The sequence below is a fragment of the Anopheles arabiensis genome, chromosome 2 (assembly GCF_016920715.1).
Source record: "Anopheles arabiensis isolate DONGOLA chromosome 2, AaraD3, whole genome shotgun sequence".
NCBI lineage: Eukaryota > Metazoa > Arthropoda > Insecta > Diptera > Culicidae > Anopheles > Anopheles arabiensis.
Window position 1 is genome coordinate 95,648,501 of NC_053517.1, and position 12,435 is coordinate 95,660,935.

General features: G+C 43.1%; 1 protein-coding gene across 3 annotated transcripts in view; it reads left to right on the forward strand.

The window, feature by feature from the left end:
• LOC120894057 (potassium voltage-gated channel subfamily KQT member 1) overlaps positions 1-12,435 on the forward strand; it is a 242,049-nt gene that overhangs the window by 194,829 nt on the left and 34,785 nt on the right. For all 3 annotated transcript variants that reach the window (XM_040296406.1, XM_040296407.1, XM_040296408.1), the window contains 2 exons: positions 2,539-2,609; positions 3,423-3,550. In XM_040296406.1, coding sequence (XP_040152340.1) covers positions 2,539-2,609; positions 3,423-3,550 — 199 coding nt within the window. The remainder of the gene's footprint in view (positions 1-2,538; positions 2,610-3,422; positions 3,551-12,435) is intronic.

Consider the following 12,435-nt stretch of genomic DNA (forward strand, 5'->3'; position numbering starts at 1 on the left):
CTTTTAACACTATTCTATGTGTACCTGTATATGTGTAAATATGTGTCTCTGTGTGAGTGTTGTTTGCTTTTGTTGTCTTCTGTTTGCAACTACTACTCTTCCATGCTGCTGCTGCTGCTGCAACTCCTGCCCTTGTTCACACGCAGAAGAAATGTGCCATGTTTGTTTTGCTAGCCGTTGTAGTCAAACTTTCACACCATAAAAACCTGCCTCAAACACACACACCCACACACATACCTACACACAAACACATCTTCACACTCGTATTAGCTCATATCACATAGCAACATACACACACACACGCAATTGTGCACTCACAAAAAATACAGCAACAATAGCAACTATTTGCTGATGGTTTATATTAGTGTAAATCACGCCTTCCCCAAAACAACAAATCATTCGTTTTTTGTACATTTTCGAAAAACAACCTCCTCACAACTAACTAGTGATAGTGTAAGATAAGCAAGAGCATTCTGTAGAGAACAATTGGTGTAATTGAAAACTTCTTTTAGTACACAAAATTGGTATTTTAAAAACAAACCAACACACTTAACTTAAAAAGAAACTACTGTAAGCAGCTCTAATTCCTTCTAACAGCAGTGACTTTTCTGTTATTCTTAAAAACCAATTTCTAAACTCACACACACACACACACACACACCAAGACACCTTAGCATCAAAATCACCGTGTGAATATTGAATCCTACGATAACTGATATCACTTCTTGTACTCACTTCTATTTTAAAAACCAACACACCAAAGTTGAACCCTCCCAATGGTGTGCCTACAGTTTTATACATATATGATATTACCTTTCAAAAAGAAAAAAGTCCAGAAACCATCGAACCTTTAGCAGTACTAAATATAAGCAGTGCAAAATGTAATAGCGTGCAGGAAGATGAGAACATTTTTCGGGGTCTATGGTGGTAGTCGAGAAGAAATGGGAAGAAAAGCACCTCGTAAGCCTGGGCTCGAGTACGACCCAAGTCGTATTCCATTCGGTGCAGTACCGATAATTCGGTTAGCAGAGACACAGCGTCGTACAATATTTAGGACCGGCGTTTTTGCGCGCGAATGAAACATCGTTCCCCCTTGCAGCTCGGTAATACATGCCACCAGAGACACAAATTAGTCGCACCGCCGGCGCCCACCGCCACGACAGCGAACGAACCGATTTCGCATCAGTTCAGTTTCGGCTGCGATCAAGAATTCAATTAAAAGACACATTCACATTGATTTTATTGCAACAACCGGTGGGACATTGGTAGGAGCCGTTGCGATCGAGACACAGCAGCAGCGGTGTTGAACCGTGTACCGTACGCCGTCCCATTTCGATGCCATTTTTGCCAACGCAAAGCAGTTTTGCTTCTTTATAATTCTGTGCTGTTTTTCTTATGCTGTAGCGCATGCTGCACGCTGTACGGTTAATGTACGGATGACAAAAAGCAATCCAATCGTGCTTTCATAACCTTAGGGCTTCAGTGGTTTGGGTTGGAATATCAAAAAAAAAAAAAAAACTCCCCAACCAATCGGAACAACGTGTTTCTTTGTCGGCACGTAAAATGTGCTTTTTTGTAGGGTTGCTACAAGATTGGAGATAGTTGTGAATTGAAAATGTAATTGTAGACTTTTGCAGTGTAAAACATAAAGTCGAGGTACCAAAATTGGTTGTATTATTTTCCGGTAGATGGCGTTGTACGGTGAAGTAATAAGTGTCTCTGGCGAAATGTGAAAAGTTTTGCAATCGTTTTCAATTCAATTTATATGTTTTAAAACGTTAAATACTAGAGTTGATATGAATCTGTTGTAGCTATTTTCTACCTAAAGAATAATTGAGCAATCTGCTATAATTACACCTACAACATCGTTCCCATTGAATGGCATTATTGCGGTGCTCCCGGCGACGCCGTAAATATTCTCATCCAATTATATTTTCCCAGACACACCGACACTCCTGCAGCAATCCATCCCCAGCGCCCAAGACGTGTCGAAAAATGTTCTCATCGTCCGCGTACACCAACTTGTATCCTCCCTTTTTTTCTTGTAAAGCAATAAATTAGAGCCTAGCATATTAGAACGTATTTTATAAGGCCTATCAACACTGCATAACTCAATTTCTAATTACAATTTTTCTTTCTTCTTCTTCTCCTCCCTAAACTCCAACCTGTGCCTGTTTCGAAATGAAAATTTCGAAATGATTAAAAAAAATATTCCCAAAAAAACCATACGCCTGTACCGTCCAAACTTGTATCAACGCTCCATTTCCCATGGACCGCTCTTATCCTCGTCAATCCATGCTGGCAACGTGGTGGAATTTGTGAAACGGCACACTCTGTTTGTTCAAAATTAATTTTAATCTGCTTGCCTGTATCCGAAACAACAACAACGACGCGTTCAATGATAAAAATGTATTATCGTTGGGAAAAAAATCTGCTGACACTCACACACCCACACACACACGTCTCTGCGTACCGTACGGAACATGCCGAACCGCACTGCTACCGGTGTTACCTGAACCGGTGGAATTTGGCATGCAGACGAAGATGAGGAACCGAGATGTGTACAGCTAACGAATCAGCACAAAGGGGCCATCCGTTTCATCCGAAAGGTAAGTGTCCATACCGTTGATGATGATGATGATGATGATGATGCCTATCTCTGCACCAATATATAACTTGCAGCACGTTTTAGCAGGGAAAAGGGAACAGTTGAATGGGGGGGGGGGGAGGGAAACGGTACCCGGTCCGTTGTAATAGAGACCTACTAGTTGGTGGTGAAGTAGCGAAATTTATGCTACTACGACAAGCGATAAGTGCCGCAAGGGATTACAACGGCAACATCGACGTTGAGGTGAAATGTAAAATCGATCGATGCACATAATTCAATTACCATTGCTATCAGCAACCGGGGGAAAAATGTGTAATTGAGTGTGCACACTGCCCGGAGCAGCAGCCGCCTGCCAATTTGGATGCATGACAGACTTTTACTTAACTCCCAAATGCTCCCTAAACGATGATGATGAACGGAGAAAAACATCGGAAAGCTCCCAATCTACGCACCGAAATGCATCTCACTTTCACAGATCAAAGCCTGGCATTAACATAATTCGATTTTGTTCGAGTGCTCTCCGAAATCGATCGCAGGCGGTAAAAGGATAAAGGTAACGCTTAACCCACGGGGAACATCAATCGCGGGATTGTGAGCGCAAAACTGGGAGCTGCATCGTCAATCGTGCTGTGGCTTTTACAGCGATTTTATCTACAGCAGCAACAAACCGAAAACACACTCTCATAATTCCAAAAAATTTGCTCACACCACCTTCACACATCTCTTTTCCTCCGTTTTTCCCCCGTTTTGCCAAAATCCGAAACCGTACCGAATCCGAATGTTCGAATTTTGCAAAACCTTCCCTCCGTTGCAGATGAAGTATTTTGTAGCGCGGCGCAAGTTTAAAGAGGCCTTAAAACCGTACGATGTGAAAGACGTCATGGAGCAGTACGCCGCCGGACATGTCGACCTGCTTGGCCGCGTGAAAAACGTTCAGACTAGGTACAGCCATCAATACAAACAACAACAAAACATAAATGCGCTAGCGCGCGTACAAAACCCCCCCTTTTAGCGAACGAACTAACGCTTTCTCCCACCCCATTCACCACTACCAGTAAGGTCTTTACTTTCCCTGTTACCTCACCCTTCTAAACTTCCATCTCGGTACTACTTCTTGGGTAGTTGTGTTTGTTATGTTTGAATGTGTGTATAAGCTAACCAGTTCCTAACCAAGAGGGACCCGCGTGTTGTTTTGCATACTAAAAAAAGTATCAAAGGAGTAGGTTACAACACCTGGCCCAGTCGTGTGTAACAATAACAAACTTGCGTTTAAGTTTCTCACCTCGGCAAACCGCTTTCCTACAACCACTTCTCCTCTCACATAGACCCACACCTCACACTCTCACTCACTTCTTTTTGCTCATTGTGGCACCTCAGTATGGTGGTTTACTTCTATTCCCCGCGTGTTCTACTAGTGTAACTACTACTCCTCCTTTGTACCACCAATGTTATCCCCATGTACCTGCGATTGTTTCATAGCAACCGACACGTTTTCTTTCCACCTTCCTTCTTCGTCTCACACCTTGAAACACACCCTGTAAAAGCTCTTTCAAAGCTCCACTGCAATACTGTCGTAACTTTTCTTCTCTTAGTCTCCGGTTTTACCACTTCTCGTTTGTTTGGTTTTTTTTTAGTTTTGGTTTTTCATTTTTACTTGATGATAATAACAACTAACACTCAAACGGAATGGTTCCTTTGCCACATATCACTTGGTTTTGGTTTTCTCTACAGCAATACAATTTTAAAACATGTTAGAATGTGTTCAGTTTGAACCTTTGTGTGTTTTTTCAGTAGCGCGTGTGTGTTGTTTGAACAATGTGTCGTTTACATTTAAGTTTGAATCATCATTTTTACATTTATATTATTTTAAGTTATTGTTTTATTCTCATCTCATTGCCATTTCATATTGTTTCCTTACATTCACATAATTTAACCATCTTACTTCAGACTTTCGTTGTGTGCTTCTTTCGAGACATTTCTAAACTTTAAGTTCGACGACACTAGTCGATTATTTTTATATGTTTTCGATAATCGTCAACGTTCGTCTACATGTCTTGTGTAAAAGTTTACGATAAAATTTACGATTTTTGATCCACACACACACCGTTCGAATCGAAAGAACAACAAATTTGCGCCCATATTTCATACTCTACGATCTAAAGTTAGACAGCCATGATGACAGCCTATTTCGCTGCTTAACAACGCCGCCCAACGTGTGCACCACGTTGGCCGCTGGCCATAAAATTGAGTTCTTTCACCGAATTTTACGATTTACGCCGCCCGCCCTATAATAGCGTCTCGCCAGTCTATTAGAACTCGCGCTTGCTTGAGCGACGTTTTAGAACGCACACACACACACATTTCCTGCTTGCACAAGTACGAAACAATCTACTAGCTGCCAATATAATAGGGTACGACGTGTGAAGGCATGCCCTGCCGCCGGTAGACCATTTAACGCCAGGCCGCTCGCTAAACGTGTCCACAATTTGGTGAAATGGCAAAGTTTACGAGCTGTTTGGCGCTTTTTTTTACGACTGCGCCTTTTCACTATTATGTGCTCGGTGTAGGCACTCTCTCTCTCACTCTTTCTGTTAGTGAATCCCTCGTGTTGTGGGACATTGTGGGCACGAAACGAATCAATGTTTCACGCTGGTCGTTGCGGGAGCTTGACTTGGCGCGCTTTAAAGCCCGCTCGGATGTTGTTCATCTTGTGGGTTCACTTTTTGTCATCCATTGCCCCGCGTCTAGACAAACTTTAGTTCCTTTGCGTCCTGTAAATAGCAACTCGGGTAATGAGGTATCGAATTGGTCCGGCCTGCGTGGCTCACGGCTACGGAGAGTTGTACCGGGAAAGCACCTTAATGGCTGTTTAGTTACCAGCTCGGAATGGCCAGGAAGAACATCGTTGCACACGGTTGATTGGAGAAACATAAAACTCCGGGTCCCGGACTCGGCTGTTCGAATGCCATTAGCATTTGCCGGTTTTGGCCGTTTCTTTGTCAAGTCGTTGCGAGCAAGACACACGGCGCTGGTGCACCTTTCGTATGCGTAAAGCGTAACAATAACTGCTGACGAGAGAGATCCAAATGACACACTAGCCACACGAAAGAACGATCTGATCTCGGTGACCTCATTTAGTGAGAGCGAACAAGCTCCAAAGAACCACGGGATCGATTGAACTGGCTGGAAACCATCATGCTTGCCGGTGGCATTACCATTATCGCTGCACAAGTTTGGTTCACTAGGTTTTACAAAGCCACACACACACACATATACACGGGGTTACAGGTTTTCCAACCGGTTTGTTGCTTTGTTTCGTCCTCCTTTTTCCGTTCATCTCCGGAGACTTCACAGCGCTGACGTAAAGCTCATGCAAATTGAACCACCCCTGAACCTGGCGTCTGGCGTCCAACAAATCCAATCAAACGGTCAACCACAACCACTGCCGTTCCACGAACATTCATAATAAGCCGCTAGGGGACTCGGTGTCCTTGTTTTCTTGCCTCCTTCACCCGGAGACAAATATGATGCTATAAATTTTTCCTAACGAAAGGAATCCATCAATATCATCCACCGAAAAACATAAAAAAGCGAACAACAGTACAACAGGACAGCCGCGTTCCGAAAGCAGAGAATGAAAAACATTTTTAGATGACATTTTTCGACTGGCAAACAAAACTCTAAAATATGACGGGCCCCGGGTTTTTGCGTTCACGCTCGGGGGGAGGGGAGAGCAGCGCAAAGACAATGGGCTGTGGCCGTTGCCTTGTCGTCAGAAATCTCCACCCAGCGGGCACAAAGCACAAAGCGGGCGAGCAGCGGGAGGAAGTTAGACAATGGCAACAGATCTGTCATATTTATGTCCAAATAATGTCCGTCGGGCAAGCGATTATCTGCGCTGCGTATAGGCTGTACGGTGTGTGCGAAAGAGATGGAGGAGGGCGAGATGAGATGGGTTTTATCATTTGTCGATGCTGGCGGGCAACTCAATGCGACGGCTGGATGCTACAGGCGTTGGTGCTCGTTTGTAGTATAGGTTATCAAGCTTATCATTAGCAGATAATTCATTGACATGGCCCTGTAAACCTGTCGCCTGTGTCTTAGTGACTCAGTGCGGCCCGGAATGTATCCCCAAGTACATAAATACAAAACACGCCGTACCGAACGATAAGAAGTGAATTTAATGGGTTTCTTGCTAAAAATGAATTGTTTTTTTATCGATTGAAAACTCCCAAACAAAGAACATTGTTATTTTGTTTGTAGTTTATGGTACTTTTCCAGACTTTTTAATTTATTAGTTGGATAGTCTCCGTTTTCAAGACAGGTCTCTGGATTTATTATACGTTTCCTTATTTGCTTCAGTTGCAACTGATAAGTTAAAAAAAATAACTAAATCTGGTTGAATATTATTGTCCTATGGCGTTTTTTAATTACATTAAAGGAAATTATTAAACTTTGTTTTTAAAAATGAAATTATTAAAAATACTATTTTTTTCGGAAAATGTTTATTTACAATTTTTGTTTTATTTTTAATTTTATCATTATTTCATAATAGCATCTAGAACTACACCTAAACATTTTGTGTGCCAAATCATATTCTTAAGCACAAATTACCTTCAAAAGAGATCCGATTAGTAAGTAGATTTACTTCCCGCTTTGTAGATGATGTTTTTGATACTTCGTAATGCTTATTAAAGCTGCTCGATTTGCGAAATAATTTTAATCGCCCAAAATTGCCGCTTTTCGCTTGTTTTGCCGTTCCCCAAGATGTGAAGACATTTAAATTAGCTTTTACGCCCGAAACCGATACACTTCGCCAAACTCGTACAGGGAGGATGAACTTTAATCTAGGCCCTTTGGGTTAACCGAGACAACAGCGCGTGGATGATATTAATGGAATTGGTTCACCCTCACCAAGCTGTTTTCTACCTTTCCGCTCTCACACAGCTCCTTGTACACTCAGTCTTGCTAGCCGTAAAGTGGCCCTGAAAAGTGATCCTACATCGTTTAGTCTCCACAGCCACGACCGTGTAAAACAACGGAAGGCAGCGCTGAGCAAGCTTTTTGAGATGCTGGTGGCGCCCGGGCGTTGCTTATTTTTGGTACGCTCCGCACGCAACGATAATGAAGTAGCGCCAAGGGAGCGTGAATCTTCAAAGCATCGCCAGCCGTGTATGGTTTTCCGTGTGTTCCGGGCGATGTATAAATCTCTTGCAAATTGGGCATCATCAACCGTCAGAGGACACACACAAAAATATGGTCTATTGTTTTTTGGGTACCGATTTCCACGAAACGTACGTCCTTTTTTCCTCGTGTTCTATGGGTTAAGCTTGTTAAAAAGCGTCCTCAAATATGACATTCCTTCTCTACCGCAGGAAACAGGTGATGGAAGCAGCTGCCGTTGACAGGCACATTCAACACTCTGCTGCACACTAGACGCATCATTTAAGCTCCCGTCAAGGGCACACGGGGCTTACAGGCGCTCGGTTTGAGCTGGAGGTCATCCAGGTGTGTCACCGCAATCCTTTCACGAATGGAGCACAGATATGACAAGCTTAAACCAGGGGAAAAAATCTCAAACACTCCCGGTAACAACATTCAAAAAAAAAAAAACAAGCCGTGGTAGACGGCTACAAACACTCTGCTGTACGCGAAAAACACACGGCAACGAATTTGGGGGTTACGGGTGACATTATGTCGTGCAATAATCAACTACTAACCGTAACGACCTTTACGCGACCCGGTCTAGCCTAGCGTGAGTGAAAGCGCTGACTCATGGCCTTTTTTTTAAACCATGGCAACGATAACCGTTGTCGCCTGAAATTGGATTCATTTTCCGCTAGGATGGAATCCTTTCCAGCGAATAATTGCATACGATACTGCCGAGATAGTCTGCCAGACATACGGAGCAGCTTTGCATTGAAAAAGGGTACCGGTTGGTACTGAAAAATGTATCTACTTTATTGATTAAGAACTGTAAAATAAATTATATAATATTTATAAAACATCAACCAACTTGCATACTGCGAGCAGTCAATCACACGACACTCTTCATACACTTATTGAGGTAGTTTCTCCATTTTGCTCCTTTATACACAATTAACACCGACCTTAACCACAGTACCGGCGCCATCAAAGTGAAGCCATAAAGGCAGATTTGAAACCATTAAAGCACGGTACACTTTGGACTGCTTCGGTACCGCAGCGTAAGCTTATTGCTTTTAAGACAAGGCGAGACGGGATTAGGGCACACACTGCTGTCACCTTATCTACAGCTGGTTTTCGTTGATGTTGCCCCGTTTTATGGGTTTGCTGTAAAACGTAAAGGGATACCGTTCGACCGCAGCAAATTGTCCATCGTTCATCCATTTGATCTGGCCGGATGGGAAGCGTTGCGGCACGGGGTTAAAAGGGTTAATGAGTGTGCAACTATTACAGTGTCGTTTCGGTGGTTGAAACATTTCCCTCCACCGGTTTTGGTTTCCCGCAAACATTAATCTCGCTTTAAAGCTAATCGGGCGGAACGGTTCATCAATTAACGGTGGTTGTTAAAAAAAAAAAGCGGTTTTATCTCTATATTCCGGGATTAAATTATAGCTTCACCGTGCTGTTGCCTTGACGCTTAAATCACTCTTAAAATATTTACCATTGCAAAATGAAAGCCCCCGTACGGACCGGTGTGCTCGCGTGCGGTGCGTCAACATTCCACCGTGATTTACTTCGGTGTGTTCTCGAGTGCTGCTTTCCGATGGGAAGACGATTGGGAGTGATTTTTTTTTCTCCACTTCCATACAGCCGGCTCGTGTGCTGCATGCCTGATGGAATTTATTCTGCCAATAATTAAATCAATTCAATTCGTTTCCAATTGTATCACGCCGAAGCTATTAGGCCGCAAACCGTAACAAACAGATTTCCAATTTTCCACGCCCAAATGCCAGTGTTTCGGGGTTTATTTTTTCTCTGTGTGCTTTTTTCTTTCGGTGGATTGGTGTGTTGTTTTCCCCGGGTTTTTTTTTGCTCACTCGCTCTTTTAGCAAACATTTTAAACCATAAACCCGAACGACTCGAGGCTTCTTTCTCTCGCGGTGTGTTTGTGTGTAAGTGTGCCCGCGTTTATGCCCCTGGGAAAGTGCAAAGCGAAACAAAGTCATAAACCAACCGAAAACACCCAGAAACCCGAAAGTCCATAGTACTTTCTCAAGGCGGGTTTTATTGAAAAATGTGCCAAACCGCTCGGCGCGCGAGGTGAGCTGTGAAGCAGGAGCAGCGAATGTAATTCAATCAACCAATTTTATGGCTGTCTGCCAAAACAGTGCCGTGCAAAAACGTACTGGCCCGGGCCGGCCACAATCCGATCATGAACGGGGAAGTGCTTTGCGTAAAGTTGCCATTTTTCGGTGTCTGTCTTATTCCCTTTATTATACTTTACTCGAAACTCGCTCTCGGTGCTTCGTATGCTTTCAATGTATTTTTTTTTGTTTTACATGTGCGTGTGTAATTATTTTTTGTGATGTAGTTTTGTAGCTTTTAGGCCCTTCCCTTCGAGAATTCACTTCACTCGGCAGCGATACCCGGTTCGTGCCTGACTTCTTTAACGAGCTTTAATGGCCATGGACCGTCGGCACTGGTGCGGGTTTGGCACTCTAATTCGTGGAAGTGTTGTTTGAAGTGCAGAACGAAAAACAAAGTAGCTAGCAGAAACCATTCCCGACTCGTATTATCTTACACATGTAAGGTAAGGTTCGATTATTCAGAATCATGCACGTTTTGGCGTTTGACATGGAGACGCCTGGTGCTGCACGTGGAAGGGACGCCAGATGGAGACGCCCGGTACCTTACTTTTTGAGGAAAAACAGATGGAGACGCCTGGTGGCGCTTAACATTACATGTTCCAGTCCATTTTCGTTTCATTCCGAATGGAATATTTCGGACTAAATCCAACCATTTACAGTGACCCATTTTTTATCCCGAACCAGTCTACCCTCAATAAATGCAAATAAACGACTACATGCCGGGGTAGAGCGCATACACTGCCACTCAACCCGAGATCAAAATGGTCGGATAAAAAGGTGTGTAGCTGTGTAGGGAGGGTGTAAATTTATTCATAGCACCCATGTAGGGTGCTCGGATCCTGTGGTTGTGATTTGGTTGTTCCCATTTTTGGGAGTGTTTTTTCTGCAATTAAATGCAAATGATGTGGTTTTGATGGGTTTCTTGTGATTGGAGAGTGTACATATACAGTCCCTATTGTTGTGTGAGTATTTGTATGGCAAAAGTGCTGTGAAAAATTAGTAGATCATCAATCTGACGCACGCTACTGCTGGGATACTAAAATTTGCCAATGTAAGTAAGATATTGCGACTGTAAAGGGAACGACTATTTGGTTCTATTTTTTTTTTTATAAGCACTCGTATAAGCACCACGTGTTTGATATGTGCGTGCTACTCGTGCATTTTATCGACAATTTTGCTCGTTCATAACACACCATACATAGCGCTTCGATGACCGTTTGGAGGATACTAAAAAAAATCACCACACGTTCGATCCCAATCGATCGTGGTGCCATAAATTGTAGCCACAAATCCCCACACAACAGTAAGAACTGTCCGGTGACCGGTGCGCGGTGGTGTAGTGTTTAATCTTTGGGCAGCACGCGCGTATCCGACCGCCCGATTATGTACGATTCGTGTGGGATTTCAGCACTCTCCTTATTGTACGATTGTGAAAAATGTATTGATGTTTCGTAAAACCCCACCGAACAAGTCCCCGAACTCCTTTAAACCCCCTCGCGTCAAAAACGGGTGCGGAATGGATTATTTGACCTCGTAAAATGAGGCGGTATTTTGCGTGAAGGCAGGAGAAACAAAGTAACGTCGCATTGGAACGGAATATAATATATCGCAAAATCTACTTGGATGTTGTTTAACGCACCCTCGGGCTACAAACACTGTGAACCCAATTTCAGTGTAAACAGAACCCTCATAAAAGAACTCTCTGAGAATGATTGGGATTTGGGCACGTTTTATGATCTCTCTGTAGTGACCAGCAGTGCAAAACCCGGTAATCAATGTTCATTATCAAATCGAACACGTGTTGTTATGGCGTATGGCGATGTTTAATTCTGTTTCCTGCCAACGACCAAACACCGAACGATTGGATCAAAAATCGTAAACATAAATTCTGTCCGTTGAGATCAATGTTCTGTTTGGTTTTGTACGTTCGATGTACCATTTTTTTTTGTATTTTATTTTATTGACTACCATCCTTCACAACCATGCAAACAATGTTTTCCATGCGCCATCGGAATTGATTCACTGCATTCAATGTGTCATCGGCATCGATTATTTAAATTCCACCCTCCTTCGCCACAGTCAACAAAACCACACAGTTTCATCCTTCCTAGATGTGTATGAGTGTTTCAGTGTGTGTGTTAGCTGCTCGATTCACCGTGTGGATGCTATCGTTGTTGTGTCGTACTACTATATCGATGTGATTCGTGTTTTGGTTACGCTTACTGTAAACGTATGTTTTCTCTAACTCTCTCTCTGTGTTTGGCTATGTACATTTTAGTTCCATTTAAATGTCTGTTGTGTGTGTGTGTGTGTATGTGTGTGTTTGTTTTGTATCATCACTGATTTCTATCTCTTCGCAGTAGCATCTCAACCCGACTCAGTCCAGCTGCAACACATGCAACATATCTAACCATCTCCCACCTCGTTCTATCTAAAACGTGTCCCGACTCTCGTACGGTAGTGGCCACCCCGTAATATTTCATCGCACAGCGAGACAGCGTGTTCCTTACTGTTCCGTGCCTTGGTTTTATGTTT